Source organism: Littorina saxatilis, linkage group LG7 (genome assembly GCF_037325665.1).
Source record: "Littorina saxatilis isolate snail1 linkage group LG7, US_GU_Lsax_2.0, whole genome shotgun sequence".
Taxonomy (NCBI): Eukaryota; Metazoa; Mollusca; class Gastropoda; order Littorinimorpha; family Littorinidae; genus Littorina; species Littorina saxatilis.
Window position 1 is genome coordinate 37,003,524 of NC_090251.1, and position 15,699 is coordinate 37,019,222.

Consider the following 15,699-nt stretch of genomic DNA (forward strand, 5'->3'; position numbering starts at 1 on the left):
TGACCACAGTAATCTTACCTGGGTCCCCAACCAACAGCAGGTGAAGCTCACCACGCACCTTGGATCCATCATCGTCAACTCTCTGGTATGAAAGAAAATGTAAGGCTTCTTTTTAAGCCTACTGTCTATATGATACTTACCGAGACAGTACTATTCTTGCACATTATCTATTATAGGCCGAAAAAATTGGACAAAACGCTGAGTGGGTACAATTATCTCCCATAACCATGCGCCACCGTGGATCCCAAGCACTGTCCGAGTGCTTCCCCCTTACAGGATGTAGGTGGCGCGTCCTCTTTCTTTATGAGCTGCAGACCCTCAAAAAGCCCATAACATATCAAGAGGGGAGGCGGGAGGGAAACTCTAATAGTACTTTCTCGGTAAGTATCATATAGACAGTAGGCTTAAAAAGAAGCCTTACAGTCAATATAACACTTACCTCGACAGTACTATTCTTGCACAGAATACCAGAGTGGTGTGAGGGTGATATGTAGAGTATTAAACTCCTTAATCAAAATCACTTAAATCCAAGGATTAAGATACCCAGGCAATTTTCGAACAGTACTACCGTAAAAGAAAATATACCCAAGAAACATACCTTAGACTGACGTGACCATGCTGGCAACCACTGCTGTGTGGTGAACTCAATGTCAAAGTCCAGGCCACTCAAAGCTTGAATACCACTGAGTCTACGGCAAGTGGCTAAAGCGATGAGGAACAATTAGTCTTAACAAGAAGAGCAAACGCTCGATCGAGTCACTTTCGCAGTTCTGAATATTATATGAGGCATCAGATGGACAGGAAGAAATTGCTATTCACAACACAATGAGTCACGTTCACATAAAATTTGAGCCCGGTCACTTTTATAGTTTCCGAGAAAAGCCCAACGTTAAGTTGTGTGTTGCCGAACAGAAAAGGCTAGTTATCTCCCTTGTTTTTCTGATAACGTTCGTAAAAGGCTACAGATGTAAATACTTTGATGTAAAGAATAATCCTACAAAGTTTCAATCACATCCGATGAACTTTGTCAAAGATATAAAATGTCTAATTTTTCCTTTGACGCTGACCTGTGACCTTGAAAAAGGTCAAAGGTCAACGAAACCATCGTTAAAGTGTAGAGGTCATTGGAGGTCACGACTAAACAAAATATGAGCCCGATCGCTTTGATAGTTTCCGAGAAAAGTCCAACGTTAAGGTGGTGTCTACGGACGGCCGGCCGGCCGGACGGCCGGCCGGACAGACTAACACTGACCGATTACATAGAGTCACATTTTCTCAAGTGACTCAAAAATCAGCAACTTGATACTGATGCCTGCCAGGGGTTCAAACTCATTGCTACGCAGGAGTTTGAGGACCAGAAAGACATCCCCCTTGGGAAATGAAACCCGAGGTTTAGACACCGCTGCATTGCTAATACCCGAAAGGACATTAGCGATGAGGGAGGACCTGATCAAGTGTTCAGGTCTGCGACCAGTAGCGGCCGCAATCGTGGAAGCGATGGCAGATCTGTATCCAAGAAGAGTCTTAGAAGAAAGACTCTTCTTTTGATACACTTCCACCAGGAAGTTGACCAAGTCCTGTGTTGAGGGATAAAGCGGCTTTATCCCCTTGGACAAGGCGAAGGTGGCCCAAGCTCTCCAGCGTAAGTCGTAGAGCTGATTAGTTGATCGCCTCTTAGCGTTCAAGGAAAACTCTACTGAACTCTTGTGCAATCCTAGTGCAAGCAGTTTGGAGCGCACAAGAGCCATGCGGTCAAGCACAGACTCTCTGGACGTGGATGAGGGAGGCATGATCGAGGCTGGAGCAGACCTCCCCCGTCCAGATCCAGAGGTAGAGGGTCTACGTGGGTGAGACCGCAAAGATCTGGAAACCACGGAGCTGTTGGCCAGTAAGGCGCGACCAAAATCAGTCTTGGTCGTTCCTGCAGATATTTTGCCAGCACCCTCGGAATCAGAGATGTCGGGGGATAGGCGTAAGCATCGAGGAGCCTCCACAAGAGAGTGAATGCGTCCAAGTGGAACGCATTCATGTCTCGAAAGGGGCTGACGTACCTGGGAAGCCGAGCGCTGAATCGAGTTGCGAACAGATCGATCAGAGGACGGTCCCACCTTGCCCACAGACGCTGTAGAACGTTGTGAGCGATGGTCCATTCTGTGGAGAGAACCTGATCGCCCCGACTGAGAATGTCGGCCAGGGCGTTCAGTTTCCCCGGAACGAACTGGACTGACATCCGGACCTGATTGGTCTGGCACCAGAGCAGAATCTCCTCCGCCAACAGGGAGAGGGACCGAGAATTGGTGCCCCCCTGGTGGCGAAGGTAAGCTAAGCATGTGGTGTTGTTGTCCCCGTTGAAAATCAGAGGGGCCAAGGACAGGCCGAATGGGAGGGCCCGAAACTCGAACACTGTGCCCTCCCAAACGAACCGGAGCAGATGTCGGTACCCCGGGGCCACCAGGATGTGGAAGTAAGCATCCTGGAGGTCCCAGACATGGCCCAATCGTTTGGCCGGATGGCCAACCGGACCGACGAAGGGGTTTCCATCTTGAACTTGCACCTGTGAAGGTACAAGTTCAAGGTGGAGAGGTCCAACACCGGCCTGAACCGGCCGTCCTTTTTGGGGACGGTGAACAGGCGGGAGCAGAACCCCGGAGAAGGCTGAGAAAGGGGGTAGACCGCCTTCTTCTCGACCAACGAGTTCACCTCGTCCTGAAGAGCCTGCCATCTGGCAGGGTCTCGAGGAGGGGGGAACGTCAAGGGTAGAGCGGACAATGGAGGTTGTGACGACAGCGGTAGAGAAAACCCCGACCACACCACCCTCAAGAAAAACTGGTTGGAGACCAGTCTGCCCCACATGCCGCGGGCCCGAAAAAGGGAACCGACGGACGAAAGAGGGGCAACTTGAGGGGGCGTCAACGTAGGGCCGGGACTCACTGAAAATTCTGCTGGCGGGCAGGCGCAGGCTTGCGACCACCCCCCCCTGGTGGTGCTGCTTCCCCTTACCTGTCTGAGCACCCTTCGTCTTGCTTGGGAACGCGACAGGCGCCTAAGAGGAGGAAGAAGGAGGCAGTGAAACTGGCTTCTTCTTCTTCTTCTTCTGAGGCTGGGAGCTGGAGGTGACTGTAGCACTTCTCTTACTCCCCGCCGCCGTCGCCGAAGCAGCGAGGCCAACCATCAGAGAATCAGTGTTCCTCTGGCGTGTGGACTCCACCACAGAACGAACAGTGTCCGGATGAAAGAGGGAAGAAGGCTGAGGAAACGTGTTCCTCAGACTCTTCCTCATATCCGGAGGCACAATAGAAGTAGGCAGAAAACGATCACGGAACAGGGCCAATAAAGTGGACCCGTGTTCCAATGGCCAATTCTGCCGCAGACGTCACGCCCGATCGCACGGCATGCAAAGCCCGATCCACTCGAACCGTGTCAAGGACCCGAGTGGAATCGGACTCTGCCCGATCGGGAGGGTCCAACAGTGTGGACAGCGTGCTCATCCATGTCAAGGCCTGTGCTTGGGCCTCGACTGTGGAAGAAACGGTGGCCTCAAGATTGTGGAACGAAGCAGAGCTCAGTTCCACCTTCTTGACCAAAGGCACCTCCCCAACGAACACATCACCGTCAGCCCCACCCTAAACACTCGAAGTCTGGAAAGGGAGAGTTCGAGAGTCAAAGGGAAAAGGGAGGGACGAAACAGATTGGACACGAGGAAACAGTGGAGGTGCGCCTCCCGAAGGAAAGCATGGCACTGAACCCGCGTCCTCCCGAGGAACATAGGTCGCGTTTGCACGTGAATCTGTACTCCTCAGGCGATGTGCTGCCGCTTCCACCGTGGCACTGAGACTAGGGTGGAACGCGAATTGCCGGCGGCCGGATCGTTCATAAAACGAGCCGCCGGCAGACGCGGCGTGAGCCTCCCGCGCCCGGGCCGAAGCGGACTCAAAGGACGAGAGGGCGTCTCAGGGAAGGACGTCCTGAAACTGTTCAAACGTCCTTCTAGCTGTGCGAGGGCGAGCCTCCTTGCCTCTCGTCCTCAGACCCCGGGTCCACGTCCTGTGTGTCAACACTAGACGACAGACGCTTAAGAGAGGCATCCGTGACGTCAAGACGCCGCGTGATGTCTGTCATGTACTGTTGGAAAGTACGAAGCATAGCTTCGGAAGTTCCATCAGAAACCGGCAAGGGTAGAGGATCAGTGTTAACCTCAGGGCGACCCTGATCCTCCTCCCTATCGTCCTCCGACTCACTCTCCTCTTCACTTCCCGACAACTCCTCAAAAGCAGGAGTGTAGGGAGCTTGAGGGGGAAGAGCCGAAAGCGATGAAGCAGGCTGTGAAGAAACGCCCACAGAAGCAAGAGGCCGCGAAGACCCCTGCCCCAAAGACGAAACGTCTCCAGCAGCCGAAGGGGGAGAAAAACAACAACCCTGCGACTGTTGGGTCAGCCCAGCCAACGAACCCCCGCCATTTATAGACTGAACAGGAACCCATCGGGTCTGATCAGAAAAGAAATGGTCCGGTCCGGTCGGGGGTGCCGATCCGGTCCGGTAGGGTGGTCCGGTGTTCCGGTCCGGTGGTCCGGTCCGGTCCCGTACCATCCGGAGGTCCCGTTCGGCACCGAACCATCGTACCCACAGAAGTGTTCGGGTGGTTAGGTCCGGACGTGGACATACCGTACCATCCGGACCCGTAGGTCCGGTGGTCCGGTATGGTCCGGTTCGGTGCCAGACCATCCAGACCAACAGAGGTGGTCGGGTGGTCCGGCACCGGACCATCCGGACCCGTAGGTCCGGTACCATCCGGAGGTCCCGTTCGGCACCGAACCATCCGTACCCACAGAAGTGTTCGGGTGGTTCGGTCCGGACGTGGACATACCGTACCATCCGGACCCGTAGGTCCGGTTCGGTGCCAGACCATCCGGACCAACAGAGGTGGTCGGGTGGTCCGATCCGGTCCGGTAGGGTGGTCCGGTGTTCCGGTCCGGTGGTCCGGTCCGGTCCCGTACCATCCGGAGGTCCCGTTCGGCACCGAACCATCCGTACCCACAGAAGTGTTCGGATGGTTCGGTCCGGACGTGGACATACCGTACCATCCGGACCCGTAAGTCCGGTGGTCCGGTATGGTCCGGTTCGGTGCCAGACCATCCGGACCAACAGAGGTGGTCGGGTGGTCCGGTCCGGACCGGACCACCGGTCCAGTACCGGACCATCCGGACCCGTAGGTCCGGTCCCGTACCATCCGGAGGTCCCGTTCGGCACCGAACCACCCGTACCCACAGAAGTGTTCGGGTGGTTCGGTCCGGACGTGGACATACCGTACCATCCGGACCCGTAGGTCCGGTGGTCCGGTTCGGTGCCAGACCATCCTGACCAACAGAGATGGTCGGGTGGTCCGGACCGATCCGGTAGGGTGGTCCGGTGTTCCGGTCCGGTGTTCCGGTCCGGTCCCGCACCATCCGGAGGTCCCGTACGGCACCGAACCATCCATACCCACAGAAGTGTTCGGGTGGTTCGGTCCGGACGTGGACATACCGTACCATCCGGACCCGTAGGTCCGGTGGTCCGGTATGGTCCGGTTCGGTGACAGACCATCCGGACCAACAGAGGTGGTCGGGTGGTCCGGTTCGGACCGGACCACTGGCCCGGTACCAGACCATCCGAACCCATAGGTTCGGTCCGGTCCCGTACCATCCGGAGGTCCCGTTCGGCACCGAACCATCCGTACCCACAGAAGTGTTCGGGTGGCTCGGTCCGGACGTGGACATACCGTACCATCCGGACCCGTAGGTCCGGTGGTCCGGCATGGTCCGGTTCGGTGCCAGACCACCCGGACCAACAGAGGTGGTCGAGTGGTCCGGTCCCGACCGGACCACTGGTCCGGTACCGTACCATCCGGACCCGTAGGTCCGGGGGTCCGGCAAGGGCCAGAGGTACTGTCCCGCACAGGACCCTAAGGTCCGGTACGGTCCCGTACCATGGGTCCCGTCCGGACCAAACCCGGAGGTCAAGTCCAGTCGGGACCCGTGGGTCCGGTTCGATCCCGACCCGTAAGCCTGGAACGTTCCGGACCCTTGGTCCGGACCATCCGTCACCCGAACACCAGACGCTAAGGAATGGCGTGGGGTCAAGACGGTCCGGTCGGAGGTGTCGGTCTGAGCAACAGAAACAATGTTCCCGTCGCCCTGACCATTCGACAGAAGTACCACGTTCTGTCGAACACCTCCACGTCCAGTAACTAGTCGGCCGGAGCGTTTCAAGAGGGACAGCCACCAGTCACAGGGACGTCAGAGGGAACCGTAGTAGCAGTGGTCGTAGGCACGAAGCCTGAAAAACCCTGCCCCCACAGGACCGCCCTGAACGGGGTCAATTCGCATCCCAACCCCAGCGGGGAGGGAATTCAGAGACCCCGTCATCTCCTCCGATCTCCCCCCCCAGGAGGCCGAAACTACTGTCGAAACAGCAGCAGACGACCCAGCGAGGGAGTTCAGAGGAGGACCCGTGTCCCTCCTGGCTTCCACAGCGGTGGAAACCGAGGAGGGCACAGGAGAGGCACCAGAAAAGGAAGATTTTAATGCCAACTGCACCCGGTGTTCCCAGGCGGTCACCCAACCAAGTACTAACCGGGCCCGACGTTGCTTAACTTCGGTGATCGGACGAGAACCGGTGTTTTCAACGTGGTATGGCCGTTGGCTGTCAAAACCTGAGTCTCTCCAGTGCCCCTAGATCGGATTCACCAACCCCCAAAGAGGGTTGGGAATCGACCTGCCCCCGGATTCGAGCCAGGGAGGAGAAGGAAACCTTCCCCCCAGGCTTGAAACCGGGAGGAGCTGAAGCCTGAGACTGAGGGCCGGACAACGGCGTCGAAGGGGGGGAAGCCTGTTCCACTGAAGGAGAAGGAGAAAGAAGCTTTTTCTTTCCCCTCGACCTTCCCCGAACCTTCGACGGCGCAGCCCCGCCCGAAGTCCCAGGCTCAAGCCCAGCCTGTTTGAGCAAGCTCGCATTGAGCTTGCTCAAACAGGCTTTCTCCGCCCTCCCTCGCCGCAAACGCAAAGCGTTTGGGGAGGGAGAGTCGGAGCGCCGAAAGATCCCCCTCTCCGTGCGCAAAACATGAAGCTGGGCGCCCGGAGAAGGGTTGCCCCCGGCAGACTCTGGTTCCGTAGAACCAGAACCCAAAACAGGACGATACATCCTACCTCGCCCTGTACGTACCCTTAAAGACCGAGAATTAACAAAATTCAAAGAAAATTTAGGTCAATACTCAAGTGAATGCGGCGAAACGAGAAGCAGACGACCGGTCACCACGAAGTAGGACGGGAGGCACGCCGAGTCCGCCACACAACAACGGAGGCACAAGTTGAAGGAAACACAACGTAGCCTCAAGCCAGAAGTGGAATAACACACAATAATCCAACAGGTGATAGTCCACACAGAAAAGAAGCCTCTTAGTCCAAAATAATCCGGGAGCGTAGCAGAAACACAGCCGTCTGACACGCGCGAAAAAAGAAAGAGGACGCGCCACCTACATCCTGTAAGGGGGAAGCACTCGGACAGTGCTTGGGATCCACGGTGGCGCATGGTTATGGGAGATAATTGTACCCACTCAGCGTTTTGTCCAATTTTTTCGGCCTATAATAGATAATGTGCAAGAATAGTACTGTCGAGGTAAGTGTTATATTGACTGCAAACTTAGTTCTCCTGGCCTGAGGTGCACGGGAAAGTTACCACCCCTAATGGGAGCCAGCCGCGGAGCGGGATTGGTTGAAATCTCACTCACACCTCAGTTTTCAACCAATCCGACCCCGCAGCTGGCTCCTGTTTGGGTGGTAACTTTCTCGTTCACCTCAGCCTCGGAAGCGACAATTTTAAAACGTGCTGAAAGAAGGATTGGAATGTGATATTATCACAGGTAAGAGCCAAAGCAAAGGTACAAATGCCAAAGCTTTCACAGCATAAGTCACAAAGGTAATTACTGCTGTGAAACTGATGCAAATCATCTTATTGTTCATTACAACAAATTTAAATTTAACATTTTAAGATTTCAGTGTTCTCCTTTATACGCACACAAAAAAACAGACACAAAATTCAATCCATAATGGCTACTGCTCAGTGACCTCAGAAACCCTAAAAAGATATTTGAAGAAATGTTCATTAGAAGCAAGAATATAGATGGCACTGACAATGACATTTTGAAAATCTATGAACCCATGTTTGAAGCAGTTCCACTCCTTTATATCCCACTAACCACATTCCCACACACATAACACAGCATCATACTGGATATTCTAAAATATTGTTTTTTTTACTGAAATTACTAACGGTGAGCAAAACTGTGCTGTATACCTACTTTTAAGTGCTGATTTCAACTAACAAAAAACATAAATCCATTCACTTGGGGCTTTCAAATTGACAGAAAACCACACAGTGACCAGACCTGCAAACCTTTGTAAAATCTCAAGTGTAACAATTTACAATTTCTTTTCCACAAATTCTGACCGCAACACGCAGCCTAAAAATCAGAAATGAGCACCAGGATTCACAAGAAAGAGCAAACTGTTGCATGCTTGTGATGATTTGTTTGAACGTAGCAATTCTAAGCTTGGACAAAAAGCGTAGCAATTTGTTTTGTGTTGGCAGCTGTGAGTGACATTAAAAACAAGAAATTCCTCCGAGGTAGGAAAAACACCCCCGTCCTTAGCATTCTCACTGCCACCAACTGAGCAGGCACTGCTAACAAGTGTGGTTATTTCCCTTTGACCATTAATATGTCCCTCTATAAGTCCTTGTAGAATCTTAATCCACCAATAACTCCCTAACCGTGTGTTTGACTGGTCCCAATTTTTGTAAGGACCGTCTCAGGAATGTATAGAACCTGTTCACCAAGTTTGGTGACGATCGGTCCGTTCATTCTTGAGATCTATATGCGAACACAAACAAACAAACAAACAAACACATCGAGCGAAACCTATACACACCCCTATACCGGGGGTGTAAAAACACACAACGAATGTGTGTAGCATCCTGTACCTGCACTCCCCCAGCCATGGTGAGGGCTACAGCCATCTTGACGACGTACAACCCATACACCTGCGGGCACAGGCTGGCCAGGATCTTGTTTCGGCCAGACAATGGCTGGTTCTTGTGCGTCTCCCAGAACTTCACAATCTCCTCTTTCTGCACACAGTTCATTGGTACCTAATTCAAGAAGGGTTGGTTTTCAGTCCACATGCATTATTTTCTTTAATTTCTTTAGACATAAAAGACAAAGAATACAAAAATGCAGGTGAGAGCTGAAGAGGTAAAACAAAATGGGTTACAGCAGCCAGATCTGAACTTCCAACCATTTTCTGACTTACTAGTTCTTTCGTGATGAGGACTCTGCTGCGCTGTTCATTGGTGATAAGAACGTGGTTGGCCTTCAACACGATCTCAATGTCGCATTTTGACTCCTCCGCAACAGGCCTCCAGCGCTGGCAAACAGTACCACTGAAATCAGAAAAAAAATCAAATGAAAGCAACACCTTTCGCATATTCTTGCTCTTCCATTTTTTTTTTAGCAGCAGCATTATATCCACAACATACAAACTTAGCTAGGTAAAGGAAAGTCAAAACAAAAATGATGCTAAATAAAATGACTGCGGTCTACTATGTATTGCAGATGACATTTAAGATCAAACTAACTTCTCAAACTCATCCACCTGAACAAACAAAAAAGATTTGAAATAAAAAATAAAAGAGAGAAAGAGAGCAATCACTAGTGATATTTTAGAATATTATTATTATATGAAGTCTTATATCGCGCGCGTATCTCCAGACTCGGACTCAAGGCGCAGGGATCTATTTATGCCGTGTGAGATGGAATTTTTTACACAATACATCACGCATTCACATCGACCAGCAGATCGCAGCCATTTCGGCGCATATCCTACTTTTCACGGCCTATTATTCCAAGTCACACGGGTATTTTGGTGGACATTTTTTATCTATGCCTATACAATTTTGCCAGGAAAGACCCTTTTGTCAATCGTGGGATCTTTAACGTGCACACCCCAATGTAGTGTACACGAAGGGACCTCGGTTTTTCGTCTCATCCGAAGGACTAGCACTTGAACCCACCACCTAGGTTAGGAAAGGGGGGAGAAAATTGCTAACGCCCTGACCCAGGGTCGAACTTGTAACCTCTCGCTTCCAAGCGCAAGTGCGTTACCACTCGGCCACCCAGTCCATGTATAGACAAAGACACACAGAACAAAATACAAGTGGCAGAAACTCTGAGACACTCCCACGCTATTACCTTCACATAAGAACACAAAACCTTCAAGTGAAGGCAACCAACCCATAAAACAGAAGCGATACTGTACATTCTCTGGCGAAAGGCAAAAAATTGACAAAGAATCCATCTAGAACTAGAAGAAGAGTAGCACTCACCAGACTGTGATGTCATCCCCAGCCTTACAGCAGTCCACAAGGTCATCCTCAAGGACAACCCACATGTTACGCGGGATGTTGCCCATAGCCAGACGCTGGACTTGTTCCTGTATCTTGATCTCCTGGTAGTTACGGCAGTTCACTGGACCTGCTCCTGCGTAACAGGAAAAAAAGTTCTTAAAACAATGCTCTTTTTGTTAACATTAACAGATCACATGGCAAATAAACCAAGGATGTTGTAATTTTTTCCTTCTTTTTATTTTTTTTTTTCAAATTTAAATTTCAGCTTGGGGACTAGCTTTATTTTCTGGGATATGGGTGTCGGGAAAAACTAGTCAAAACAAGCACAAAATTAGCCTGTTGCAGGGATGCCCTTTGGTGTTGGCATTGGACAAAACGCCACAACTTAATGCAAATCGCTGAAAACGTTGCTGTCTTTTTTCAGAATTGCTGATTTTTTTCACAACGGTGGGAAGATACAGTAACACTAAAGACTGTCTGAAACTTCTGAAAATGGCTGACAAATAATTCCGAACTGCATCCCTGCTGTTGAAAAAAAACAAAAACAAAAACACAGTTGCCCCATGAAGTAAAGCAGACTGACCTTTTTCACTGAGGGGCTGGAAGGCAGTGGAGTTGCACACTTGATTGGTACACTTTGTAGGCTTGCACACTGTGTAGTACTGATCAAACTCGGCCTGCCATTGACAAAAACAAATAAGAAAGTTACTTTGGATTGAAAAAACATTGAAAAAAAGTATGTTGGATTAGCATGGCATGATTAAGAAAAAATAGATACATGTATGTTCTGCTATGCTAATTGAGTATTTTTTGTCCCAATTAAGTTCTAGTGACTATTTGGGACATGAGGTGTCAATATGCTGAGCATGTACCAGGTCCATTTATTTTGTATAGGGAACACACACGATTCATTTTCCTGTTGGTATGGAGCCCCAGATGTCTGTGAACCTAAATTTTTGTGTTCAAAGTTTTAAATGGGGGAGGGGGGGGGGGGTAGCCAAATATAATAGGGTCAGTGGTTTACCCTAATCCAAAATGTTTTCTTCGTTGGTCTTAATCTTATGCTGCTCTAGTTCAGCTTGCACAGGATAAACCTAAAAAAAACATAGCACCTTGAATGCTTTTTTGTGACTGCAATAATACATGGCACTGTCCTTGCTTAAAAACAAGACCTTTTCTGTATTCCTGTGTCTCCTCGTGTTTCCGACACACCCCTCACTAGTGATTGATCCCTTCATTGTTTGTCTGCCTTTTTCCAAAAAAAAGGTGACTCTCCCACAACCCATTTAAACCCGAATGAGTTATTTCCAAAAATCGTCTTTTGCAGGTACATGGACACACAAGCGCAAAAAAACAAAGCAAGAGAGACAAAGGCGAGCTTAATAATCACCTGCATAGTAATAACACTCCTGCATTTGCTGCAAAGATATTCCTTCTCAAACTCCAACATGCGTACGACGGTTGTTCTTATCACTGTCCCTATATAAACAGAAAAAAAAGATTTGGTCAATAAACTCACCCTTTTTCCATTAAATTTATTTTAATATTTCACTAAAAGATATCATTTGTAAAGCTTTTCAACACATACACAGAAACTTATTATTATTCAAATACATAGCTTAGAAACATGCATAATTTACTGCCAAAGTGATTGCACAATAAAACAAGTCGCGTAAGGCGAAAATACAACATTTAGTCAAGTAGCTGTCGAACTCACAGAATGAAACTGAACGCAATGCAACGCAGCAAGACCGTATACTCGTAGCATCGTCAGTCCACCGCTCACGGCATAGGCAGTGAAATTGACAAGAAGAGCGGGGTAGTAGTTGCGCTGGGAAGGATAGCACGCTTTTCTGTACCTCTCTTCGTTTTAACTTTCTGAGCGTGTTTTTAATCCAAACATATCATATCTATATGTTTTTGGAATCAGGAACCGACAAGGAATAAGATGAAAGTGTTTTTAAATTGATTTGGAAAATTTAATTTTGATAATAATTTTTATATATTTAATTTTCAGAGCTTGTTTTTAATCCGAATATAACATATTTATATGTTTTTGGAATCAGCAAATGATGGAGAATAAGATAAAAGTAAATTTGGATCGTTTTATAAAAAACATATTTTTTTTACAATTTTCAGATTTTTAATGACCAAAGTCATTAATTAATGTTTAAGCCACCACGCTGAAATGCAATACCGAAGTCCGGGCTTTGTCGAACATTACCCGACCAAAATTTCAACCAATTTGGTTGAAAAATGAGGGTGTGACAGTGCCGCCTCAACTTTCACGAAAAGCCGGATATGACGTCATCAAAGACATTTATCAAAAAAATTAAAAAAACGTTCGGGGATTTCATACCCAGGAACTCTCATGTCAAATTTCATAAAGATCGGTCCAGTAGTTTAGTCTGAATCGCTCTACACACACACACAGACACACACACACACACACGCACATACACCACGACCCTCGTCTCGATTCCCCCCTCTACGTTAAAACATTTAGTCAAAACTTGACTAAATGTAAAAAATGCAACATTTTTATGTGGATGTTTGTCAGTCACTACCAGGCTGATATCTCAGTCAATGAGGCTAACGAAGACTGTGTTGTTCCTAGGCTTCGTTCTCGTTCTTCGATCTTTTACGCATACTTTCTTATCTGACGCATTGTTCTGAACCCAAGCCAATCAAATGTCTGATAGTGATAGCTTTGACAGTGGGATGTCTCCTTACACACCAACATTTTGCAGCAAGGACAATTTGACCGATATATAATATATGTGCTTTAAAGCCAGGTCCAACTGACCTATTGTCCTCTGTGTCTGGGAACAACACTGTGAAGATATCATTTTTACTACTCAAAGTGGGCGGGGATGTAGCTCAGTCGGTAGCGCGCTGGATTTGTATCCAGTTGGCCGCTGTCGGCGTGAGTTCGTCCCCACGTTTGGCGAGAGATTTATTTCTCAGAGTCAACTTTGTGTGCAGACTCTCCTCGGTGTCCGAACACCCCCGTGTGTACACGCAAGCACAAGACCAAGTGCGCACGAAAAAGATCCTGTAATCCATGTCAGAGTTCGATGGGTTATAGAAACACGAAAATACCCAGCATGCTTCCTCCGAAAGCGGCGTATGGCTGCCTAAATGGCAGGGTAAAACCGGTCATACACGTAAAAGCCGTGGGAGTTTCAGCCCATGAACGAACAAACAAACAACTGCTCAAAGACATAAATTCATGTAATATTGTACTGACATACCAGTGACAGACAAAAAGTTGTTGACATCCACAGTGCGTGGTAGAGTGGTACGACTCAGTTCCGGACACACCGGTAGAGCCATAATGCGCGCATGCACATGCTGCTTCACCTTCTGAAACAGAAAATAAATCCACAAACCAGTTTCGATGAATAAACTTCTGCAGTTACTGTGAATGTAACATTACTCATTTGAGTACAGTTGAAAGTTGGGGTGTTAAAGGCACAATTGAAAATGAACAGTTGTTGGTTCATTGAGTTATCCCAGTGCATAAAAGCAATCAACAGACCTGGGAACCCCTGTTTTGCACTTCGAGTATTCTCAAACAAACTTGGTGTATTTTCAGAAAAATTAGCGTACTCCACACAGCATTTGAACATCCATGATTAAAACATGCCTCACGCGCGTCCGTCACACCGTTGATTAAGTTTACCTATACATTTAAAACAAATGGTTTTTTTAATGTTTACTGACAAAAACTGTTTTCATGTGACAAAATACTGGATCGGCTTCGGGATGGGCGTGTGAAGAAAAGTTGTCTAGGAATTTTTCTCGTCGTATTTTTTTTCCACTGACCGTACTGATCGTATTCTCGACAATCATGCGTACAAAATACGGCGAAATCGTATGGGTTCCCAGGTCTGAATCAACCATAGGTCGGCTACTTTTCTTTTTTTTTTCTTGATTGAAGTTTTTTTGTTGTTGTGCCTAATAGTTTACTAATACATGTATGTACATATATATATATATATATACCAAAAATCAACAGTTTGACTGCTCTCTTATCAAAGCGGATTTTTTGTGTGTGTGTGTGGCTGAATCAACACGAACAACAATGTCCATCTGCAAAATCTATTCAGCAAATCATTCTTACTCTGCACAGGAAGCTGCCTGGCTGTTTATTTTCGGTGTGGGTTGTAATGGAAGGATGCCCGTAGCGTATGTAAAATCCTAATTCCAAAGCAGATCTGAGGTGGTGTATATGATCAATGACGGGGTGTTGCAGGTAGCTCTGTTTCCTCCTTGGGGATGAAGCTACCAGGGGAAGGGATTGTGTTGGAGGTGCGGGTAGAGGGGTAGCCCTCCCGGTGCTCCCCCTTGGACCTCCCTAGTCTAGGACCCTGGGTCTTCGCGAGGTGACCATTGTGGCGTAATCCCTCCGGACTAGCATAACGTTTCCCTATCCCAAGACCGACCGTGCGTGGTCTATGACCACATCCTCTACGAGGTGACCCTATCAACTAGGCAGCGCAAGCCCCTAGGCGAAACACGGCGGATCCAGAGGAGAGAACCTCGATAAAAAATTTGAGCTGCCATGAAGACGGAGCATGTTGGCTGAGGACAGCGGGCAGACCTCCTGTGCCGACACCCATCTACAGGAGAAAACCAGGCATGCACGCATCAAACCCAACATGGCCATACAAACGGAAAAAAGAAGAAGAAGATCAATGCCTTATTCAGGATCTTTAATTTGCAACTGTTTGATAAAACTGTGGTAGTGGTATTAAAATAACTTCATTTCTGGATGCTCACCGTGTTGTGTTTGCCATCAGACTCGTCTTTCAGGGTCAGCTGAGCAGCAATGATGGCCTGATTGAATAACGGCAACAGGCGGCTTGGGTTCGGCAACAGTACATCACAGAACTCCATGTTGCTCTCAAAAAGGGTTAGAGCGCTGCAACAATCAAGGATAAAATAGTTTGCACATTTTTGACAAAATAATAAATTAGAACCCCCCTCAAAAACCAAAAGACAACCAATGAACAACAACAAAACAGAAGAAACAAAATTTTAAAAAATGGTGTGGTTGCAAGAACTTGACCAAACTTATTTTTTCCTGCCAACCGTAAAACTTTTTTTGTTTTTGTTTTTGTTTAAACACGTTTTTATATTTAGTCAAGTTTTGACTAAATATTTTAACATCGAGGGGGAATCGAAACGAGGGTTGTGGTGTATGTGCGTGTGTGCGTGTGTGTGTGTGTGTGTGTGTGTGTGTGTGTGTGTGTAGCGATT

General features: G+C 48.4%; 1 protein-coding gene, 1 long non-coding RNA gene and 1 other non-coding gene across 4 annotated transcripts in view; all 3 read right to left on the reverse strand.

Annotated features, from left to right (window-relative positions):
- The window catches only part of LOC138971386 (uncharacterized), a 124,775-nt gene that overhangs the window by 39,100 nt on the left and 69,976 nt on the right, over positions 1–15,699 (reverse strand). The window lies entirely within an intron of this gene.
- Positions 1–15,699, reverse strand: part of LOC138971360 (DNA helicase MCM9-like) — a 28,693-nt gene that overhangs the window by 7,524 nt on the left and 5,470 nt on the right. For both annotated transcript variants that reach the window (XM_070344086.1, XM_070344085.1), the window contains 8 exons: positions 15,220–15,361; positions 13,689–13,800; positions 11,825–11,913; positions 11,018–11,111; positions 10,414–10,567; positions 9,342–9,471; positions 9,013–9,159; positions 19–82 (listed from right to left, as the gene is read on the reverse strand). In XM_070344086.1, the coding sequence (XP_070200187.1) occupies positions 19–82; positions 9,013–9,159; positions 9,342–9,471; positions 10,414–10,567; positions 11,018–11,111; positions 11,825–11,913; positions 13,689–13,800; positions 15,220–15,361 (932 nt within the window). The remainder of the gene's footprint in view (positions 1–18; positions 83–9,012; positions 9,160–9,341; positions 9,472–10,413; positions 10,568–11,017; positions 11,112–11,824; positions 11,914–13,688; positions 13,801–15,219; positions 15,362–15,699) is intronic.
- Positions 6,561–6,679, reverse strand: LOC138972065 (5S ribosomal RNA). The gene has a single exon (XR_011457443.1). It is a non-coding gene; the product is annotated as a 5S ribosomal RNA (ribosomal RNA).